The 24899-nt window shown below is 36.8% G+C and overlaps 1 protein-coding gene across 1 annotated transcript in view; it reads left to right on the top strand.

Moving 5' to 3' along the window:
- The first annotated feature begins 9366 nt into the window (after window positions 1-9366).
- LOC144975046 (rabenosyn-5-like) overlaps window positions 9367-24899 on the top strand; it is a 31842-nt gene continuing 16309 nt past the window's right edge. Inside the window, exons 1-5 of the mRNA XM_078918722.1 lie at window positions 9367-9441; window positions 11698-11935; window positions 12770-12910; window positions 13410-13553; window positions 23647-23808. Of these exons, the coding sequence (XP_078774848.1) occupies window positions 11803-11935; window positions 12770-12910; window positions 13410-13553; window positions 23647-23808 (580 nt within the window). The 5' untranslated portion in view covers window positions 9367-9441; window positions 11698-11802. The remainder of the gene's footprint in view (window positions 9442-11697; window positions 11936-12769; window positions 12911-13409; window positions 13554-23646; window positions 23809-24899) is intronic.

Here is a 24899-nt window from a genome sequence, read left to right as displayed (position 1 = left end):
AGCCCTTTACATACTTTACATATTATGTGCTGTCTCGTGTTACATGTTAAGAGATGCTTTTGGCTTGGTACCCCTTGTAAAATACAATGAGCACAGTGAGTGGATATTGCGCCATATAAAAACTAATTTGTTTTTTTTCCCTGTCACTCTGAAATCATCCTCTCACCCTTTAATATGGTTTTAGTGTTGGATGAATAAACATTGGAGTCAAAACATACATTTCTTTTTATACTAGAATTTATCAAAGCTGGTATGATCACCCCCCCCCCCCCCTCCCCCACAAACCTGTTATGATTAATATATTTTAATATATTATAACATTAACAAGAAGTTAGTAGACTGGGTTTTGATTTTGTGAGAGGACAAGAAGCAGTTCCTGCTTTGCACGAGTTTTAACTCGGTTGTTTCATGAGTATTTTTTAATGTTTGCATTTTATATGTAGCCTATGTTATTGACATCATTATTCACATAAATCTATATTCAATTATCAATTGGGTATAAAATGTTTCGTCTGATTTTATTTCTTGGGATGGGGGAAATAATGACATGATGAATAAATATTCTGTTGCTTGCCAAGACATTGTTATATTCTCTCTTTAATCTATTTTATAAGAGGTCCCGATAGCTCAATTGGTAGAGCACTAGCTACACAACAAAGGGACCGTGATCGATCCCGGGTGAAGTCGAAATTTGTTCTGACCCCCCCCCCCCCTCCCCTCCCCTCTGCTGTCCAGCAATGATTGGGCAGCTGGGTCTGTCATAGCTGGCGAAAGTACTTTGCTATAGACTAGCGCCCAATCCAAAGTGTGGCACAAGAGCTTGCTATCGTCCGTTTAACTTTCACGCTATAGAAAGCGGGATAGACTCCGGCTCTATGAGCCCTATGGCTCCGAAGGACAATTTATTCTATAAGGTCTATAATAAAACAATATTTATTAGCATGATGAAATTGTTCAATACGTTCTTAACATGTTTTAGAAACAAAGTTCTATTAACGGGAAAGCACACAGCTGAACTCTGATAACCGGTAAGTTATGCCTCTATAAGAAATTAAGCCTAATAAACCGGACTTCATTTCATTCTCCGGGATTATTTTATTTACTTAATCTGTCGTTATCAAAAGAGAACCAAACCGCCCCCCCCCAAAACAAAAAACAAAAAAACCATTCAGACCTACGTGGCTACCAATTTTCGGATTTTTAAAATACTTATTTAGCTAATGAAACACTAAATCTAAGCCTCTAGAAAGAAGACTGCTTTTAGCGCCTTGCATGCCTCTAATATTTGTTTTAAAATTATTGTCAGGAATTTGTAAGGTAAAATGAACAAGCAATTATTTTCAACGATCAAATCTCACAGACGTTTCTTCCATGTGAATTCACCAACAAATGTGTACAGTGACGTCCCCATTTTTATCAGAAGATTAACAATATTACCAAAAAGAGAGTTTGTCCGTTAATTCGACTATGAAAAGAATATAATATAACTTTTGAGCTCCGGTTTCAAGAAAGCCTGTATAATTTTTGGTTTTCATTAACCTGTAATTTTAATTAATTTTTTTCGGGGGGGGGGGGGGGGGGGGGGGGGGGGGGGGGGGGGTGACTTTCAAGACTTGGTTTTCGTTTAACAAAGTCTTGCTTATATCAATTTATCCACACATTTTATTTCAAATTTGAGTTGTCTCTTGATATCCATTTATCGCTAAATAATAAACTAAGTGATCGAATTTAGCCGACATGTACTTATTTGCAGATCTGATAAGCCAAAGTTGTTGTGGGCTCATTGTTGTAATTGTAATGCATACTCTCAAAACAACGAAAAATACAACAATGCGTTCAGTAACCAGACCTGCAATTTATTAGGCATGGTTAAACTCATGATCGTCATATTGTTAGGCACCTCTAGCTTTGGTGTTGCTATGACAAAGGGTTTGTTTTTGCCGTCGTGACCTAGTTACACATTTTGTAGACTTTTACTGTCGAAGATGTAATTATGTCGTTTAAAAAATAATTGCATAAGAATCCCCTTACTTGATGAAGAATGCAAGAAAATAGAAAATCAAAAACACTCCAACACACAGCTTGTTCACGACTCAATTACAAACTTTCTGGAAGAAATAAAAGTATATCACCAAAGTAAATTGCTTATGAGACGCAAATGGAATCATGCCCATGAGCAACGATGCGATTTTACGTCGATGGGCACTACTGTGCCTGCTCCACTCACTTTTCTGAATTAAAAATTCACCCCATACACCGGAGCATACTCAATGTCTCAATCGTTTCTATGTTATATGTTTGTGATGAGAATATTGGCTATTAAGCTTAACTGCTGGTCAAAATTACTTCGCGATGGTGGTGAACGAATCGGCGATCTCAAGAAGTGGGTGAGAGAGGGATCTAGAAATGACTTTGGGTTTGAAACGAATATTTTTGTGTTCGTGGATAGCTCACACGGTAGAGCCACGCTCTCACCTGCCAGGCGGAGTTGTCGTACCAATAAGGTCGCAGGTTCAAACCCCACCACCGCCGCGAAAAAAAATTTTATTCTCTATTGTCTTCTGGCACTTTTCTACTCACTTCATATCTTGTTGTTACTAACAAAAGTGCCTGCTCCACTCACTTTTCTGAATTAAAAATTCACCCCATACACCGGAGCATACTCAATGTCTCAATCGTTTCTATGTTATATGTTTGTGATGAGAATATTGGCTATTAAGCTTAACTGCTGGTCAAAATTACTTCGCGATGGTGGTGAACGAATCGGCGATCTCAAGAAGTGGGTGAGAGAGGGATCTAGAAATGACTTTGGGTTTGAAACGAATATTTTTGTGTTCGTGGATAGCTCACACGGTAGAGCCACGCTCTCACCTGCCAGGCGGAGTTGTCGTACCAATAAGGTCGCAGGTTCAAACCCCACCACCGCCGCGAAAAAATTTTTTATTCTCTATTGTCTTCTGGCACTTTTCTACTCACTTCATATCTTGTTGTTACCAACATAAGTGCCTGCTCCACTCACTTTTCTGTATTTATAGAAAATCTTTATGCAGACGATGACTTAAGCCGTTGGACATGATAACATTTCAATTGGGCTTTAAGGGGCACTGGGCGATGTCGGAATAGACATTCTGACAAAAGTGTTATGATCTAACAGCAAAGGCATCGTACCAAATGAGTGCGACAGCGGGTGCAATAGGATTGTGATCAACACCGCACGATCAGCATCATGAGCCAGATCACAAAGATCCTCCAACGCATCACAATGAAAAGAACGAGGAATACAATTTCACATGAGATTGGTCGGGAACAATTTGGCCTCGTGAAAGGCAAAGGTACTGTGAATGCTATCTTCAAATACAATATTACAAAGGTCTATTGAGAAACAAATAACCCTCTGCTTCGTGGACTATTCAAAAGCCTTCGTCTCGGTTAATATTAAACTGGAACCAAACAATATACATCAGATTGGGGAATGAGACCTCCGATTAAAAAAATAAATAAATAAAAGGAGTGAGACAAGGATGTGTTTTATCGCCAGCTCTTTTCAACATGTACATTGAAATAATCTTCCGTGAAATTGAAGAAGTACCAGTGTATCTGTGTTGGAGGTGATAATTTGACGAACTGAGACGATGCCGGACGATGCAGTTCTTATGGTTGACATTCTCATTAAGAGTTTTGCGAATGTCTTATTCTACGACTGTGTGTCACTAAAATGGTGGCCGACGACATAGTGCTGGGTCGAGTTTGAAACGATCAAATCGAGCGGGTTTTCGATCGAGTCCTCTAAAATCGAGTCGGTTTCGGGCGGGTTTCGAGTCAGTGACGTCATCGAGCAGTGATTCGTTTGAAAAAAAAAACACGAGCAACTCGTTTGCCACAGGAAACTTCACATACCCCTCCCTCTCTTATGTCTGTGGCTGGCTTGACTGCAGCTGGTTATAATGGGGGCTGCCAGATGGCCAAGTTCAAAATTGGTTACTAAGAAACGCTTTTCTATTATTATTCATTTAAAAAAATATATTTTATTTTAAAAAAATGAAAAGATAAGTTTATCCAACTGTAGTCGATTGTTTTGTTAATCAAAACAAATGAGTTTTTCAAAGGAGTCAGAATGCTTGTGGTGTTTGGCTATTTGGGGTCTATTTGACTACTTGGGCAAGAAGAAATCTGGCTGTCTGGCAGCCTTGATTATGATCGTTCGTCGCATCACACACACATACACACACACACCACACACACACACACACACACACACCATCAAACAGTTGTTGATGGTGAAGGGTTGAGACCCCCCCCCCCCCTCCCACCACCATCATCCCGCTGTCACCTTAACATTTCATATTTATGTCGCGCCAAAAGTTGTCGGCCGCCCCCACCTCCCATAATTTGTCACTGGTCGTCATCGCCTCTTGTGTGTGCGGGAAAGGTCGTGCCTTTCATTTCATTATTTGAAAAATAAATGAACAAGAATGGTGTGTTTTTATTAGGTAGGTAGATAATAATAATATTTAGCAGGTTCCACACCCAGACACACACGGATTGCCCGGACACGATGATAACGATGCCGACGACAATGGATGACGATGATGATGATGATGATGATTATCGTGTTTCTGTTTAAAAAATGAAATACTTTAGCAGGTTCCACCCCCACCCCCCACACGGATAGACCGGACCCGAAGATGATGATTGTGGTTTTGCTGGCTGTTACGGCTGTGATGAGGATGATGATAATGATGATGATGATGATGACGATGGCGCAGATGGTGATTATTTGTTCGGTCGCTCAGTGGTACGGTGTCTCTTGTCACAAAATCAAGCCTTATCAATGGCCGGATGAGTGACAGTGATTGTTGAAAATTGTGATCCAGACGTTAAGTCCGTGTGTCCAGGGACGGCTGGTAATAATGGGCAGGGTGGGCAAATACCAGCCTGTTTTTTCAAGTTATATGCTGTATTACCAGGTCCGAAATAATCAAATTTAAATTAGATAATTTCAAAAGTTACTACTTAAAATTGATACTTCGTACTGAAATCAATTTGTGTGTATCTTTGATAGATTGCGAATCACTATGCACCCCGTAATGCATAAACCAGGATGCGCTCCTGTTCTTTTTATCACCCCCCCCCCAACCACTCCACTCCACTCCGCCCACATCGTCATCTCATCGTCACGTCGCCTGACGGTGATTTTGCTGTCTGGCCTCTCTAGTACTAGGTCGGGCTAATTCAAATGAGCCCACCTTATTAACCAGTGTACACTAAATAGAGATTTTGGCAAACGAACTTTTTCTTATTTATTGCCTTACTTGTGCTGGGAAGGTTCCAGTATTGAATTAAATTTATTAATTTACTAATATTATATCAATTTAGTATTAGTTTGTGTTGTTTTAATATATTTGTTTATCCATTTAAATTATTTCTTTTTTTTTCCCTCGTTTTCTTTAGTGTTTCTCAAAACTCATTTATTTAAATTGTTTTCTTATTTGTTTGTTGTTGTTGTTGTTGTTGTTTGTTGTTGTTTTTTGTTTTGTTTTTTAACAAATTAATTTGTTAATTCTTTTTTTTAATTATTCTTAAAGTAATTACCGCAGTATTTTTATTGCCAGACTAAATAATTTTGCAAAACAATGTAATTTTCTATTGTATTCCCTCCAATAAAACAAAACACTTCTATTCAAAAGTCACGACTAAATAAATATATAAAATACAACCACCATTTTGGTTTTCTCAACAATTGAATTAGTATACGAGAAATAGTCTTCTGAGTAAGGAGATAGTTGAATTCTAAGTTATAGAGGAAATAAATACCTTTAAAGGAAGGGTGGGCAGATTCCGTACTTGCCCGTCCTGAAGCTAATACACACATAAGATGGTTCGCGATGAAGAGGCGGGAAGCAAGGGATTGGTTGGGTAAGGAGCAAAGATAACACGGTAATTATTGTGACGATAGTCAAACGAATACATGAGGAGAGATTGGTAACATTATTTTGTCTTAATTATATTGTATGAAGTATTGGCGAAAGCCTAATATTAAATAAACGTTGTTTTTGTTTGTCTTATTTTGACTATGGAACTGATACTGATACTTGTCATAGCAGACCTGCCTACTTTAGATAGGAAAATAAAAATCGTAGTTTTCAGGGCTAATAAAATCGTAGATATTTTAACTACCCTTTAAAAAAATCACCGGAATTTTCGTCTGTTTTGATAGATATCAAATTTTAAAAAACGAGAAAAAATAATTGGAAACGTAATAATGATGGTGATGGTGGTATAGTGGTAGCGGTGGTGGTAGTAGTAATGATGATGGTATATTATATTATTATTATTATTATTATTATTATTATTTATTATTATTATTATTATTATTATTATTATTATTATTATATTATTATTATTATTATTATTTATATTATTATTATTATTATTATTATTATTATTATTATTATTATTATTATTATTATTATTATTATATTATTATTATTATTATTATTATTATTATTATTATTATTATTATTTTATTTATTATTATTATTATTATTATTATTATTATTATTATTATTATTATTATTATTATTATTATCATTGTTATTATTATTGTACGTATTGGTGGTATTACTATTGTTGTATTTTTTTTTGGTGGTTATTAATGGTATCAGTTTATTGTTTGGTCCCATTTGCCATTATTTTCCACTTTCATGTATGTGGTCATCAAATTGTATGATTAATTGGCGAAAGCCTAAGATTGAATAAATTTTGTAATATCGTATGGTAACCATCATTGTCGACGACATCGTCGTTGTCATCATAATCATCATCATCATCATCATCATCATCATCATCATCATCATCATCATCATCATCATCATCATCATCATCATTAACAACAACAACAACAACAACAATATTAACAACAAGTACAACAATAGCAATAAAAACAATATCAACATCATCATACAATTTCCGTCATCGTCTCCACAACTATCATTCTAACCAACAGCACCACCAAAACCACTACCATAATTACCCCTCACCGCCTCGTCTTCCTCCTCCTCCTCCACCACCACCACCACCGCTACCACTATTCCAACCACTACCACCACCGGCACAATCATTCTGACCACCAAGACAGCAGTAAAAATTATGCAATTTGAGCTCTGAATGAAACTCGAGTCATATCGCTGTTGTTGCTTCTCCATGAAAACTTTAAGGTTACTACGTACTACTGAAAACCAGAAATATGTAAAAGCAATATTAATATCGCCGTTGAGGATTAAAGCATCTCTTTAATTTTTCGAGTGAAGGAAATGGACTTGTATTGTCAAGGTGTTGTCGCATTATGTCTCGTCGCTTTATTTTTTAGTTGTATTCTCTTTCGTGATTCATTTTTGATTACGTTTGGAAGAATTAAAATCTACTGGTATTGTCATTTCATTGTGAATGTGATTATTGGTGGTTGAAATATTTTTTGTTTAAAGGCGAAAAAAAAAAATCAAAAAAATTTTTTTATTAAAAAAAAAAAAAAAAAAATAAAAAATAAAAAATATATCATATATATATATATATATATATATATATATATATATATATATATATATATATATATATATATATATATATATATATATATATATGACCGAATCCTCTTTGCCCCACCACTGTAAATAGGCTAGAACCGCCACTGCGTGTGTCAGGCACTTGACTCAGGTGTGAATGTATTCTTATCTTATAAGCAATGACGGGTATTGTAAAGAGCTTTAATACAAAAAGACTCCAAACAGCGATCGGTACCTACTGTACGAAATGGATGTATGGTCGATATGGCGTGCCGGAGGAATAAATTAAATAAAATATTGTGAAGTTCATTGAGCATGGTAAATCCTTGGAAATGCGCTTTGAACTAATACACCTGCTAGACAACTCCGATTCCAATATAAACGACTGATTAATATTCCCATATATAAACTATAGTTAGCTGAAAATCTTTCTTTGTCGGGACTCCAAAAGTATGGAACGAATTAGACAAAGAAATCAAAGGGTCTTTTAGGAGCACTGATTGATTTTAGATTGATTATTACATTGAAATGTGTTGATATTTATTTTATCCATTATTATTAGGGTGGTGGTGATGATGATGATCCCGCTGATATGATGGTGATGATAAATAAATTAAACATAATTCCCTTTATTCATCCCATAGGGGAGATTCGTCTTTTGGGTCTATTCTAAGGGAAGACTGGAATAACCCAAGCGATAGCCGCAGTGCAGCGCCGCAAATTTAGTTAGGGCAAGGTGACTTGCTCAAGACCACTCAGCGGCGGGTGATCGAACTCGGTACCTTTCGGGTGCCAACCAAAGACCGTACCGCTGCCCCTGATGATGATGATGATGATGATGATGATGATGATGATGATGATGATGATGATGATGATGATGGGAACTAACAAAGAATACACAGGCATCTAAAATTGAAACATTCCATATTCAAAGCTAATGTTTTACTTTAAAAAATTGAGCTTTACAATATCCACTAAATGTGATCAAAGCGCTTTGTAAAGGGGTCCCCGGTCAACAGCAACATTTGATATGTAGGACGGGACATGCCGCCTGTTAGGCGATATTACAATTTTTCAGACAAAGACAACGCTGTTAACGGCCAGGTACTCATTTTACACCTGAGTACGGTGAGAGAATGTGAGTAAAAAGCCTTGTCCAAAGACTCAACTATGCACCGAGCGCGAGGCTCGAACCCAGGACTTTCCGATCCCAAAGCGGGTGTCATACCACTAGACCATTATAATGCACGAGACCCATGGTCGACTAGAGTACTACCTATAGTTACGTCATGACTAGACCACATAGCCGCACTACTGTAGGAGTGTTCATTGATAGAGGGATGCGTGTGTGTCATAGAAATAGCCTTAGTGTGTGTGTGTGTGTGTGTGTGTATGTGTGTGTGTGTGATAGTCAAACTTTAGTAGGTTTAATGAAGTCTTGTCACACACGCGTGATACACCTATACGAATTTCCCTGCCACTGCCACCCAGACACACTAACATCTGACAAGGAGTGAGGGCTGTGGAAGAACCACAGACTACCGTGTGCAAACATTGGCGATTGGTATCGGATGGCAAACTGTGATCGTTTGAATTTGAAATGATTCGAAACACTCGTTACCCCTCCGCTCGCTCGAATCCTGATCGTCTCAAGCTCGTCTCACGTGTCAAGATCGTCTCAAGCTCACAACCCGCCTGATCGTTTTACGATCGAGTAATCGTTTTACTAACTCGCTCTTCCGGCATTGAGATCGAGCACTGACTCGTGGCTTGGCGCTCGATCGTCGATCGAGTAAAAGCGATCAAATAACCCAACACTACGGAAAAAGCTTTTAGTCTTGTGTATGCCTCATTTGTAAGCAAAATGCTTCCGTTTATTGTAAGTCTCTTTTTAACCTATTTTTTTCTTATGGCAGTATGCTAAAATATTCGTATCATACGATCCAGCTACAGTCGAGAAATATGACCGAAAAATTGTTTTTATTTGTCAAAATACACATATTTTTCCATTTCCCCCACCAAGTTCTCCAAGTTCCAGAGCCAGAGATTAGAGATTCTCAATGAAAATTGCCAAAGTATAATCAAAGAATAAAAACAAAGACGAAGGCAGAGTAACAAAGCTTTTAATTTTGGGCCTTTTAATTTTCTTGCTCTTCTCTGGGGAGCCCTTCCAAACTACCACTTCGACCCCTCTGTCGAATCTCTACAATTAGGGTCAGGGCCTGAGTCCGGGTCTTTTCAATTTCAAGATTTCAAGACCCTTCACTTCTTAAACTTAAACTTAAAAGTCTTAATTAAGGGCAAGGCAGAGATCTGATAAGGCTAGGCTAAGGTCGTAGGCGTAACGCCGCGCAAAATTTATAAAGACTTTTGACTTTACTGATTCAACTGTCAATACAATCACAATCGCAAGTGGTGAGTGAGAAAAGAAAAGACGAAATCTAAGAGATATTTAATTTTAGATTCCGTGAATGCAGTCTTCCGAGTGAGTGTGAGACCAGACAAGGTTCTCACTTTCACTTTCAGACTTCGTAATGCAGTTTCAGTTCTCTATTTGATTGGAGGAAGGTTTTGTAGTTGACTGTCGTTATTCTCAGACATGTCTGAGAATAAGAAAATTGATTATTGGCTGACACCTGTCTGGCAATTATAAACAACCTGGACTTTTGATTATGGGCATACCCTTCATGGCAATATAAAACCAAAAACTAGTAAGTTAAGGCAATTGATTCTTTCTTTATTTTGTCTGCTCTGAAGTTTTGTATGCTCTGAATTTTTGATCTTGTAGTGTAAACTATTCTTTCATAACGATTCAAATTTGCTATCTAGAACTAATCCTGATTATTTACCAACATTTGTACTAGTCTCTGTCATCTTAAACTTGTTAGTATTAGTGGGTGTTGCACTTCGATTAAAGTCACAATGAAGTTTTCCAAATGGGTACACAGGTACATTTTTTAAATGTATTCCGACGACTTCATGCCATATTTGGTTCTTAAATTGCTAGGTAGGATTTTCTTCTTAAGGTAGGATTTTACTGTCCGAGATTTTGCTGGTCACCCTGTACCATAGAAAAGTTGGCAAAGTATCAACATTTTGGTGTCAATATCAAATATTTAAAAAATCGAAATCTTTGTGGCACACAAATCTACTGACTCAGGACATTGTTCAATAGGCATGATAAATGTAATAATCAACACTGTATCGAAATATAGAAAATTCGATATCAATATCAATAACAACATCAGGCTCCTTTTCCGCAATTTGGAATGAAGTCTGTGAGAACCTTGGGCCATCAGAAAAAAACAACTTTCGCAGATCTTGAGCTAAAACAACTCGGTAAGGAGAAATAAAAGAGTGCAGTGAGTAAGTGAGTCCCATCAGTCTCCTAAGTGAAAAGAAGGTGTAGTAGATTTTGGTTAGGAGGGGGGGGGGGGGGGAAGAGGAGAAGGAGAAGAAGATCACAAATAGCTGATGGCAGATAATGTGTATAAGATAGTGAATGTAAGCGAAGGGAAAACAGGAATGCATGACTTTGTTGAAATAGACAAAATTATATCAGTAAAAATGTGGATAAACAAAGTGCTTGAAAAGATTAAGACCAAAACTTGAGAAATAGCAAAAACTCTACACAAACCTTCCAAGGTACTGTGAATGTAGTCATCCAGATGGTCCGAGTTCCTTTTGACCAATATTGACTTCAAAGGAACATCAAAAGGAACTAATGGAATGTCACGCGGCTTAAAACTACATACACTTTGACTCCCTTGAAAAACTCATCAATTTTGGAGATTAAAAAATTGCCTGGACTGGGAAAAACATTGTTATTATAAAAAAAAAAAGCAATTTAAAAAAGCGATTTAAAAAAAGTTTTAAAATTAATATTAATAATAGAAACATGATTCTCATTGTGGTCAAATTCAGTCAATTTGACCATGCATCTGGCAGCCCTGACATGAACCTAGCCTGGCCTCAGTGACCACTGAACGTAAAATTCTACCATTTAACTATTTCAATATGATATTATTTTAGACCTCTTTAATAATTTATTCAATCACATATTACCGCCATAGAGGTGTTTTGTTGTTGTTGTTTTTTTTTTTTTTTAAATCAAAGATCATGCTTCTTTTTCCAGAATTTCATCAAGTTTGTCACCCATTGAAATTAATGAAAGTATTTCAAAGGCCTACAGCTGCATTGACATCTTGCAACTTATTGTAGAATAGGATAAAATCAGAAAATGTCCGGGGACATCATTGAGGGCTTCCTATGCCCTATTTGTATGAAAGATCTTGGAACAGTCTCACAATTGCAGGGGCATTTTGAAGAAGCCCACTCTTCAGAAGACAAAGCTGTTTTTAATCAGCTTAAAGGTAAGTTTTCATGTCTTCTAAAAAGATCCTTTTTTCAAAATGGAAAATTTTTATTAAATCAATGATATACTCCCCGAGATGACGCTTAAATATCTATTTTTTCACAAAGTTAAAATAAACCAGAAAAAAAGCAAAACAAAAACAGCTTCCCCCCCCCCCCCCCTCCCCAAAAAAAAAATCTGTTATTCACTCCCATGAACTGACCTCATTTTTAATTAGAATTTGAGAGTTGAATTGAAATTTATCTTATAATATATTATATTATATATATATATATATATATATGTAAAGGAATAAATAAATAAGGTCACTCACGCTTTTTTTGCCAATACAATTGTTTCTATGTCCTCCATTTCGTCAGTCAACAATTATCCGTCATTTGCTTTTTCTATTAGTTCAGTTCGATGTTGTTTATTATTTCAAAATAGATAAACAACATCAAACTCAACTAAAAGAAAAAACACGCTATGGATAATTTTTGTCTGACAAAATGGAGGACATAGAAACAATTGTATCGGCAAAAAAGATGTGAGTGACCTTATATATTTTTATATGCTCTCATCAACATTATCGAACACTCTAGTACCTACAAGTACCCACCAATACTCATAAATATATAATATATATTATATATATATATAAAATATATATATATATATATATATATATATATATATATATATATATATATATATATATACTTACATATATATATAAGGAACAGTCAATTCAATGAATGAGATCAGAGTTTAATTGTTATATAAGTTTCGTGAATTTCCTAATTCCATTCTTTGATTTCCTTTATTTTAAACTGATTTTATTTTAATAAACCAGGTTTTTTTGATAAAGCTAAGAAGCGGATCTTGGGAGACAAAGTAGAGACTGATTATTCAGACTCCCGCCAATTATCACCTCCTGACCAGCTAGCAGGATTGAGTGGATATGACCCTTCTTGGTGGGAGGAGCAAGAACTTGGTGGGTTGAAGATACAGTTGTGGGAAATGATAAAGTGTACTTAAATTCAATTTTTTCAACAACAAAAAAAAAAAACAAACAACAAACTGAATGAATAGATAGATAAATAAGTAAATATTCCTATGAAATAAAAAGACACTTGTTAGTTGTAAATTGATATAGAGGGGCTTTCGTCTAAGGCTCAAATAAGGCTTTTAAAAACTCTAATATTTCTGATCTCATTTTTTCAACTTCCCACTTTTCTCTGTGATACTGGATCATGGATTACTAATCGGAAGGTTCAATTGCATTTTGATGATGATTATATTGATTATATGTCTCCTAAAATTGTTTTTATTTACATCTTTATCAATACTAAATAAAATTCAAGAATACATAACTCAAATTTTATTTATAATCACATTGGTAAAATTGAAAATCATTTTTCAGAACATCATCTTTTCATTTTTCTCTTTTTGTTCTTGCTCACACTTATAACAACTTTTGGACCAATCTGCAGGAGCGGTGAGAAATCACACAGATGCCTTCAAGAATTTGAGAGATGCCAGAGTAGACCATTTTGTTGTGGAGACTAACAAACTTCTCATTCGACTAGACAAATTACTCAGTGCAGATGCACCAACAGATCCTAAAAAGAGAAGAGGTGAGGCATCGTGTCACCAACATTTTGACAAAGTATTGAATTGCTTTGAAACTTGAAAATATTTTATTTCATCTTCTAGAGAAACATTTTGATTACATGTGATGCATTTTTCATACTCCAGTCGGATTTGATGAACTCATATCTATGATGAAAATATATGTGATTCTTCAAGGTCAATTGTGCCAGAGTTTATCTCAGTTGATGTAGTGATAGTAAAGATTGCCCTTCTAACCCCTTGAATAGGATCCTAATCTATTGCAAAGTACTATTCACAAAATCTAACAAACCTTACCACTCAGTCACCTCTGGGTTTTATATTTAAAAGAAAAAAAACAACAACAAAAAAAAAAAAACAAAAGACACAAACAAGAAAAAAAACCTGAATTGAATCCAGAATTGAATGTCATTAGTTTTGTATGTGATTTGAGTGATCTACTCGGTGTGTTATTGAGATCTTGGAAGGCGAAAATTAATTGCTACCAAATTTGTCTTGATCCACTTATATCAAATCCTGACATTTGAAGTTTTAAAATATATGATTGTTGTTTGAATGTTTGTTTGTTTATGTGTATGTGTGAGTGTGTGTGTTGTGTGAAATGAGTTATTGTAGATAATAGTCATAGTAATAGACTTATGATAGCTGCTTTTGTAGTTTGTGTAAAAAAACATTTCCTATTGTGGGTTGGAAGTGATGTTCATTTTTTTCTCCTAAAATTGATTTGGCCTGTTTGGGTGCCTATTTGCACTGTTGCAGTTCTCAGAAGGATTTTTTGTATCTTGTTTGAATCTCTTTTGGAGGTTTGTTCTAGCTCTCCACAGTGGCTTTAGTTAGCACCCTAAGAAGTGAATGGGGCAGACAAAGGTGACAGTGTACACCATAAAGAAAGGAGAATGTTTGAAGGCTCTACTATAAAGCTGGAGATAAAGACATGATTAATTATATACTAAATGAAGCAATGACAAACGTAATTACATTTAAGCTTTTAATGGAGAGGATAGTATGTAACGTTTAGCAAACATGCCAACGACATCAATAGAACTTTAACTTAAAATCAATTCACATCTACAAGCGAAGACAGGTAACCTAGAGTGGCATTGTAATCAGAAAGAGATGAGATGTCTACTCATTTGAGAACATATTTGCTAATCTAAAACATGATCTCCACACTCAAGTAGTTTGAAGTAGTGAGCTCGTAATCACAGTTTTAAGACAACTCTAATGACAATAAGAGTATCCTTCAAATTCTAAATGTCTCAGCCAAGCGATATTGATAGGAATTGTTGATTGTGTCTTATTTTAAACTGATCTACTGTGAGACTAGTATATTATTATTTTTTTTTTTATCATTGTAACACGCCTGGCCGGTGGTTGTGTTTTCAGTGTTGTGACTTTGTGCTTGTTTTCTGGACTAATTTTTATGTAATGGTTTAGATTTTTGAATCGTTGAATCTGTGATTTATCAATGTTTCTCTACATCAAGTTTTTACATATATATTTAAACAGTGGAGCCTGTGATAACTTTTGGAAACTTTAAATTTTACCATTTTTATTTATCAACACAGCACTCCATGTGAACATATTTTTACCTGATCTTTCTAGAAATTTTAGTCACCCTATTTCAAACAAACATTTATTTTTATCCTACTAATTGTGTATACAACAAGTTTTTATGAAGACTATTCTTTTAATTCTTACCACTGTCGTAGTAGGGGTGGCAATTGAAAACAACACTCAATACTGACCGTCGGTAGTCGTTGCCCATCCACCCCTACCCGTAGATCTCGACCCCTACCGATGCTGACTACTATTAAAACCAGTCCATTAATCATTTCATCTGGCCTGACTATGAATACTTGTGAATATGATGATGGTGGCGAGTCGGAGTCGGTAGGAGTCGGTTGTTTGAGGGTGGAGTCGGAGTCGGTTTTAGAAGTCCCGACTCCGACTCCTTACCACTTTCAGACATTGCATTTTTATGGGTGTGTCTTTTTTACGAAACTGCCGAAACCCTGCGAAACCCGACAAAGTTATGGGAAGTAGGTGGCAGTGGGGAGTGAACCTAGAACTCAGGGAAGTGTGCACCATTGGGGAGTGAACCTGGGACTGGGTTTCGGCGGGTTTCGTAAAAAAGAACTAGTGTTTTTTTACGAAACCCGCCGAAACCCGACACACAGCGTACACAACGACAACAGTTTAGTTGAGACGGTATCCCGTTCCTGACACCTGCTGACCCGGTCACGGTGAGCGGTCAATCACCGAGAGGAATTTACCTAATGGGGATTGCCGTTTCACTCAATTTAACAATGTTTTGTTTTATTGTCTGTTAGACACCCATATTGAATGAGTTGAAATATCACTACTTGGTATAAAAGTTTATATTTTCTACTTTTACTGTGTGTTTTTTATTTTTTCATAGTATTACTAGATTTCTCAATATAAGTTATCAATTAACGGTAACAAATTACACAAAAAATATAGTGGGTGCAACATTTCAAAAATTAGAGAAAAAAAAACGTTGCTATGGATTTGTCTCAATTTTATGTATTATAAAGACAAGATGTAAATACTTCTCCTCACAAAAAAACGTATTTTTCCTCAACAAAAATGTATCCGCTACGAGCATTCAAACTCGTCAGTGTAGATTGGGGCTGGTCTTTAACTGCATTGCGTTGATGACAAATCGCATTTTATCCGTATCATTTATAATGCCGGATGCTCTTTTTTTTTCCAATTTTGCTGTTGTTTGGTGACAGCTCTCTGTGCCTTGTTCTCCAAGAAGTCTAAGTCCAAACTTATATTGAGTGATGGTTGGTATGCAGTGGTACTCAAGGAGGTGTTGTTTTGTGATTATTTTGTTTGGAAAATATTTTCTGTATGTATCCAAGTAATGTTTTATTGCACTTTGAATATATTGGATTGTGTCTGCTTTGATCGATTTTGTGTGTGAAATAAAGTTGTGCTCATGACTATAGGCCTTGTTTATATTGTCGAACATTAATCCAATACTGCATGCGTCGTCAATGATGAGTGGGTCGTGGGTGCAGTTCTTTGTTTGTTGGATAATTGGAAGTGTGAGTTGCGTGTAGACTTTTTCTTGTAAGTATTTGTGGCAGTGGTTGCCAATGAACCACCTGCTGACCTGCTGTGGTAAGCCTGTTGTGTAATGCGGTATTCTGTCCAATTCAGAGGCAATAGGACCATCCATGAGGGTGAGTGGCTCGTGCATGAGATTTGAAAGTCTCTCCTGCATTTTGGAGTTTGTTGTTATATTCTACTCTGTCGATATCAAACATGCAAGTGCAACCCGTTTCAAGGTTGATTTATTTATTATTAGCATCTTGGCAATGAGAAAATACAAAGAAGCTAATGAGTCGTGTGTTCAATGTGCTTTATAATGTGTACTTTTTACACATAAATTATGAGTGTGCTCCTTGCTTGTCCAATGCCGTGTCAGTCCCATAGACTAAAAGAATGTCATTAGAATAATTTGAACATTTAAATGGTTTCTTGCGGGCACGTTTCTATTTCTGTGTTAAACAAATCATACCACATGTCCTACATAGTGAATTCACTGCTTGGTTATGACTTGCAATTGTGTGGTCCATGCTGTAAGAGAAAATTCAAAATTGACTGAGCGATGTAAGCAATGATATAGTGAATTAATGAATAAAATGAGTTTTAAAACACTCTGTATTACTTCTCATATCCATGCATACATAACAGCGTACATAAAATGGAAAAAGAAAAACCAAATACTTCACCCAATTTGGTGAAAGAAAGGGGGGGGGGGGACAGGAAAATTCTAACAAGCAGTTGAGCTAAGTTGAGGCCCAACACACAATGTCATTTAAAATTAAACATTAGCAAGATAATTCAAATTATGCAATTTAAAAATCAAATTAACTCATCATTGAAAAAAATAAAAAATAAAAATATAATTAACGATAAAATCGCAGTGAAATATTACGTTTCAAGAACAAGGCTAAAGAGGTAATATCATTATTACCTGACCTACCGCGGAAAAATAATCATTACAAAATAATGAAAACTGAAGAGTAAATGAAACTTACCTCATTTCGTAGTAAAACTTGTGCCTTGTGAATCACACCAAAAAAAATTTGAAGTTTATAGCAACGTTTTTTTAGAGTCCTGAGGTAATTACAAGTAATTTTATTTAAATGTTATAGAAAAATAGGTGAATTTGAATCACGGCTTGTGGAATAAGTACTGGAGATATTGAAATAAAAATTGGACCGATGGAAAGAGGAGGTCTGCGAGAATTCTTTGCATTTTGGGTGGAATTGCATCGTCACGAAGATCGTGAGGTTAATTGGTACGGAAATCATCCATTGGTATCACCCAATGCACGTCAAATCTACGTTCTGGGAATTGATATCAGCTGACCGCTGTTGACCCCGGTTACCTGTCGGGTGAGGTTACGTCGGCGCTCGGAACAGCGGGAAACTAAATGGTCAGATTTATAGTGCAGTTTAGACGCCGTGGACAATATCCGGCAAAGTTATGGGAGTTTGGCAACAGTGGGGGGTGATCCTGGGAGTCAGGGAATTGCACAAGAGTGGGGAGTTAACCTGGGACTGCGTAAAAAGGATATGAGTGGGAAATAAACCTGGGACTAAAGGGAGATGGATACCATTGAAAGTTGAAGCCGGATATGGGAATTGAGTACCAGAGGAGAATGAACCTGACACTATAGAAGGTGGGCGCCAGTGGGGAGTGAACCTGGGACTCAGGGAATTACACACCAGTGGGGATTTAACCTGGGAATATGTAAAAAAGGATATCAGTGGGAAATAAACCTGGGACTAAAGGAGATGGATACCATTGAAATTTGAAGCCGGGTATGAGAGTTTGGTACCAGAGGAGAATGAACCTGACACTATAGGAGGTGGGCGCCAGTGGGGAGGGAACCTGGGACTATGTAAACAGGATATTAGTGGGAAATAAACCTGGAACTAAAGGGAGATGGATACCATTGAAAGTTGAAGCCGGATATGAGAGTTTGGTACCAGAGGAGAATGAACCTGACACAATAGGAGGTGGGCGCCAGTGGGGAGTGAACCTGGGACTATGTAAACAGGATATCAGTGGGAAATAAACCTGGGACTAATGGGAGATGGATACCATTGAAAGTTGAAGCCGGATATGAGAGCTTGGTACCAGAGGAGAATGAACCTGACACTATAGGGGGTGGGCGCCAGTGGGGAGTGAACCTGGGACTATGTAAACAGGATATCAGTGGGAAATCAACCTTGGACTAAAGGGACATGGATACCATTGAAAGTTGAAGCCGAATATGAAAGTATGGTACCAGAGGAGAATGAACCTGACACAATAGGAGGTGGGCGCCAGTGGAGAGTGAACCTGGGACTCAGGGACTTGCACACCAGTGGGGAGTTAACCTGGGAATATGTATAAAGGATATCAGTAGGAAATAAATCTGGGACTAAAGGGAGATGGATACCATTGGGAATAAAGCCGGATTTATTTCTCACTGATATCCTTTTTTAGATATTCACAGATTAACTCCCCACTGGTGTGCAATTTCCTGATTCCCAGGTTCACTCCCCACTGGCGCCCACCTTCTATAGTGTCAGGTTCATTCTCCTCTGGTACCCAACTCCTATAATTCGGCTCGGATACCCACAGTTATCCATCTCCCACAGTCCGAGGTTAACTCCCAATTGGTGTGCACTTCCCTGAGTCCCAGGTTCACCCCACACTGGCGCCCATCTCCTATAGTGTCAAGTTCATTCTCCTCTGGTACTCAACTCCCATATCTGGATTCAACTTTCAATGGTATCCATCTCCCTTTAGTTCCAGGTTTATTTCCCACTGATATCCTTTTTACACAGTCCCAGGTTAACTCCCCACTGGTGTGCAATTCCCTGACTCCCAGGTTCACTCCCCACTGGCGCCCACCTTCTATAGTGTCAGGTTGCGGGTGGTTGGATGGGAGCATCACCCTTGAATCATATACCTATGATGTTCGCATGGGTGTACGATCCGATAGTGATGTCGTTTCTTCTTCTCTTTACTAGCCTATCCTGCTTCTTTGGTTTGTGATTGTATTTTTGACAGGGGATATTTTTTTCTGTAAATCTTCTGCCTGTTTGTTCTTGGTTATTTATAATTTAGCTTATGATATCTTTAGGTTATGATTTTGATTTACATTTGTACCATTTTTGTTAGATTGCTTGTTTTTTTGTTTCAGCGGTCTCTCATATAACCTCATTTGTGTTGGAAGAGACCTAAAGCAACAAACAAAAAAAATAGTGTCAGGTTCATTCTCCTCTGGTACCCAACTCCTATAATTCGGCTCGGATACCCACAGTTATCCATCTCCCACAGTCCCAGGTTAACTCCAAATTGGTGTGCACTTCCCTGAGTCCCAGGTTCACTCCACACTGGCACCCATCTCCTACAGTGTCAGGTTCATTCTCCTCTGGTACTCAACTCCCATATCCAACTATCAACTTTCTATGGTATCCATCTCCCCTTAGTCCCAGGTTTATTTCCCACTGATATCCTTTTTACACAGTCCCAGGTTCACTCCCCACTGGTGTACACCGCCCTGATTCCCAGGATCACCCCCCACTGTTGCCAAACTCCCATAACTTTGCCGGATATTGTCGGGTTTCGGCGGGCTTCGTAATAAAGCACTAATTCTTTTTTACGAAACCTGTCGATAACCTTAGTCTCAGGTTCACTCCCGACTGATGTACACTTCCCTGAGTCTCGGGTTCACTCCCCACAGTTGTCTACTTCCCATAACGTTGCTGGATATTGTCGGGTTTCTCCGGGTTTAGGCGGGTTTCGTAAAAAAAGCACTAGTTCTTTTTTACGAAACCCAGTCCCAGGTTCAATCCCCAATGGTGTACACTTCCCTGAGTTCTAGGTTCACTCCCCACTGCCACCTACTTCCCATAACTTTGTCGGGATTCGTCGGGTTTTGCAGGGTTTCGGCGGGTTTCGTAAAAAAGACACACCGCATTTTTATATCATTCAATGTGTAATATTTTAGATACTAGATATAGATAGTATCCAGGCCTATAGAATTTGAAAAAAATTACATTGGTATTAGCTAAAGGTGAACTATGCTTCCAAAACCCCCTTTCCTCCCCAACCTTCATGCTCTCGTGCTGTACATTTAAGTTGGCATCAATGCCAATCACCCCGTACCTGACTAGAGGGAGGGGTGGGGATGCTGACTCTTCAATGTTAAAGTTAGGTTATTAGAAAGTGGGATAACCATAAGACCATGAGAAGTGACTTTATTTTAGTATAAATGGTTTCAGTTTCAATATTGTCTTAATTTCACTTTTCCTCTTTTTGTTGGTCTTAATGACAGTTTTATTCATATCTTAGTTTCAGTTTCCTTTTTGTCTAGATTCAGTTCCTTTTTTGTCCTAGTTTCAAATATGAAGCGGCTTGTATTGTTATAATACATATACTGGGGAAAAGCTAAAAGTAGCTGCGAGTGTTGGTTGCATATTATTACCTATTAATACTATGCTTGAGGAGTCAGAGTCGGAGTCGGTTTCAAGGCTGGAGTCGGAGTCTGAGTCGGAGACGGTTTAAAAATAACCGACTCCGCCAGCCCTGGTGGCAATTATACTTTATTGAATAATCTATTAAACCACAGTAAAAGACAAGTGAAAGATCAATTCGAAATAAATCTCACATAATTAACACCTTAATTATCCATCAATGGAATGCCTGAAATTGACAACACTTAACACCACCTTCATCTGTATATATCACCCCCACCATCGTGTAGCAATTCGTCAACGCACAAGGCATTCATTCAGAACTTAGAAGACCTCATTGAAACTGAAATAAATCTCCATAATAAATTATCCTTGGAGATTTTAACCTTCATTTTGAATCCACATCAGATCACTACAGCATATCTGCAATTACACTACATGAAAATCACAATTTATATCAACATGTGAGAAGACCAACAGACAACAAGGGTCACACTATTGACTGGGTAGTTACTGGTGGAATAAATATTTCTGATTTGTCAGTGACAGACAGATGCATTGCTGACGACCACATGATCACATTCTCCTTCTACAGTCCGCGACCAGGTAGACCAAAATGCCAAATAACATCTCATAACCTGCGGGCCATTGATATCGTTGCCTTCAACAATCAGATCAAAATTGAAAATTGCCAACACCAAGAGCACAATAATCCTGCTGAATTTTGAAATCTACAATGACTGTCTTCATGTCGTATTGGATCATTATGCGCCTCTATGATCTAGGATTGTGCCAGATTGACCTTCTGCGCCGTGGATCACCGCTGATGTACAGCATGCTAAACATGGGCAGCACACTGCAGAAAGGAGATGGATTCAAACAAACAACCAAAATGACTTGTTTTTATAATCAGTGTGTTAACAAACTGAAAAGGGATTGTATAACAATATTAAAATTAACTCATGTTCCACCTCTAAATCCCTGTGTGTTTGTAAACTATTTTAAAGAAAAAATTGCTAAGATTAGATCGAGCTAGACTCATGTCAAAATGAAGAAAATTTGATTGTTAGCATGTCATATAAAGGCCCTTATTTACTGAATTTAAAACAGTTAGTTCATCTGAAGTATGTGACGTCTTAGTTCATCTGAAGTATGTGACGTCATCATATCGTCTGTCTCCTCCTAAGTCCTGCTCAATATATCCTATCCCAACAAATCTTCATTTAAAATGTCTTGACTTGACTTTAGATATAATTGCCTATACTATTAATCAATCCCTTAGCTCAGGAATAATACCTATCTGCCTTAAAAAAGCAACTCTCACCCCTTCTTAAAAAATTGAACCTTGATCTGAGATTTAAAAAACTACTGACCCATATCATATTTGCCCTTCATTTCTAAAGTTCAAAAGATTGTTTTTAAGCAGTTAAAATCACACCTTCTGTCTAACAATTTAATTGAAAAATTTCAGTCTGCTTTTAGAGAATATCACAGTCCTGAAACTGCTTTACTGAAAATTTTCAATGATTTATTACTGTCTTGTGATAGAGGAGAAGTTTCCAAAATGACTTTACTTGACCTGTCAGCAGCTTTCACACCATTCGCACCATTCTATGTCACAGTCTTTTTGAGAATTTTGGAATCAGTGACACCACCTTCAATGGTTTAAGTCATATCTTAAGTAAATAGAACACAATCTGTCTTGATTGATGGCAAGCAGTCAATTGACTTACCATTGAACTTTGGTGTTCCACAAGGCTCGGTCCTAGGTCCAGTGCTCTATACTCTGTACAGTATGTCCCTTAGACGCATCATTGAGCCCCATGGAGTGAATTATCACATGTATGCTGATGATATGCAGCTGTATAAGTCTGTCATCCCGTCTAGCATTCATGTGGCTTTGCGTCATGTGGAACAGTGTTACGCGTTACTAATTTCGGGCGATAGACCTTTGTATAAAGCAGGACCTTCCATTTTGAACTCTCTTCCTTTGTCACTAAGGGTCGCGAGCAGCACCGGAAGATTTTAAGAAAAAGCTGAAAACTTATCTTTTCCAGATGTTTTCTGTTTGATGAGTTAATTATTCGTTTTATTTTTTTTTTTTCTGGTTCTCAATTGTTAAGTGTCACTTTTCATTTCATTTGGTAAAACTTGCATAGTTATGCAACTTGTGTATATGTCTTTTGGCATGATATGGGTGTGTATATGGTTTGTTAAAGTGATATTGTAAAGCTCTTTGAGGTTTCGGCATTTAGCGCTATAGAAGAATAGTTTATTATTATGTTTTGTAACTCCTGTTTGTAATTTATATAGGATTCTAAAAAAAGATTCTCTGTGAGGCTAAGGTCATTTTGTCTGTTGAGATATCGCTGTTAATTGGATGTTTGTGTGTGTGTGTGTGTGTGTGTATATATCTATATAGACACACACAATGTGCGGGCAGTGGCTTTCAATTTTGCATTTCATATTGTTTATTATCTATTGGTCAGTTGTTGATTTTTATGGGTACATTTTTGTTTTGTTTTGTTGTAGATTTTGTTGACATGGAAATCATTTTAGAAACTATAATATTTGACATCCCCAGCCTTTGAGAAGAACCTGGTAACGTGGGTACCAGACAATGAGGTACCTGCCTGTCTTTCTTGTGGCCGCTCTTTTAACCTGCTCACACGAAGACATCACTGTCGACTCTGTGGGGGAATCATGTGTGATCGATGCTCACAGTTCATGTCTTTTTCTTATGGTCGTAAGTTTCATATTATGATGGAATATTTATTTTAAATTGATGCCTTTGTACTTTAAAAGGTTTTACTTGGCTCTTTGTTAGATTTGCTATATACTGTTGGACATAAATATATACTTAGTCGATAGGTACTGAACTGGTGATAATGTGTCAACAGTTTTATCATCAGACAAGGAATTGATTGGGTTTTTTTTCGATTGATACCATCATCAGTATTGCAAGCCTATTGCTATTAATTCTATACTTATGAATTTTTTATACTGCCAGTCACTTTTTTTTAATGTTTCAAATTTCTAATTATGCATTTTTAGATTTCAAATCACCATTATTTGTGTTAGCTGAAAACAACTTAAACTTATGTTGTTTTCATCTAACAAATGGTGGTAAATCATAAATTTAAGAAGACCACAGTTTTATAAGTCTTACTGAACCATGGGTGGCATTGAAAATATATCTCCAACTTTAAGGGGACTTGCGATGTAAATACCAAAAAATTTCATTTTTATAATAATGATGATATAAATAAAATTAATAAGGTGTTGAGGTCATGAAAAAATATTCACCCATCGCCATGGAAATTGAAATTGTTGTTGGACATCTTGGATTATTGCCATTTTAAAAAAAGACAAAGGCTCAATAAATAATTGAGTAATTATCTTTAAAATTGCACAAATACTTTGTTTTCACTTTGTTCATGTAGAATTCTAGGAGGGTGAAAAAAAGCATAAAAATTTGCAAAGTTTAGGACAAAAAATTTTGAACAAAAACTAAAAAATTCAAAATATCAAAAAAGAAAAAATTGCTAGTGTATAATTTAGATAAATGGCTTAAAAACTATTAAAGAAGTTGACTTTTTTACGTCAAAATATACCAATTTGAAGGGGGGGGGGGGGGGGGGGGGGGGGGGGGGGGAGGAACCCAACAGTTAAAGCTGAAAGAGGAAATTCAGATGTGGGAATTTTCAAGTATTGGATTAATACATCTTTGGATATTTTATATCATATTTCAGGTTTTAATGTAACCTTCCAATGATGATTGACATGAAAGTGCTGATTAATGGAACTATTGTTACTAAGGGATTAATTTTGGTATTG

Source organism: Berghia stephanieae, chromosome 6, assembly GCF_034508935.2.
Source record: "Berghia stephanieae isolate SIO BIC M18660-M18661 chromosome 6, UCSD_Bste_1.3, whole genome shotgun sequence".
Classification (NCBI taxonomy): domain Eukaryota; kingdom Metazoa; phylum Mollusca; class Gastropoda; order Nudibranchia; family Aeolidiidae; genus Berghia; species Berghia stephanieae.
This window is presented reverse-complemented; position numbering and strand designations above follow the sequence as displayed.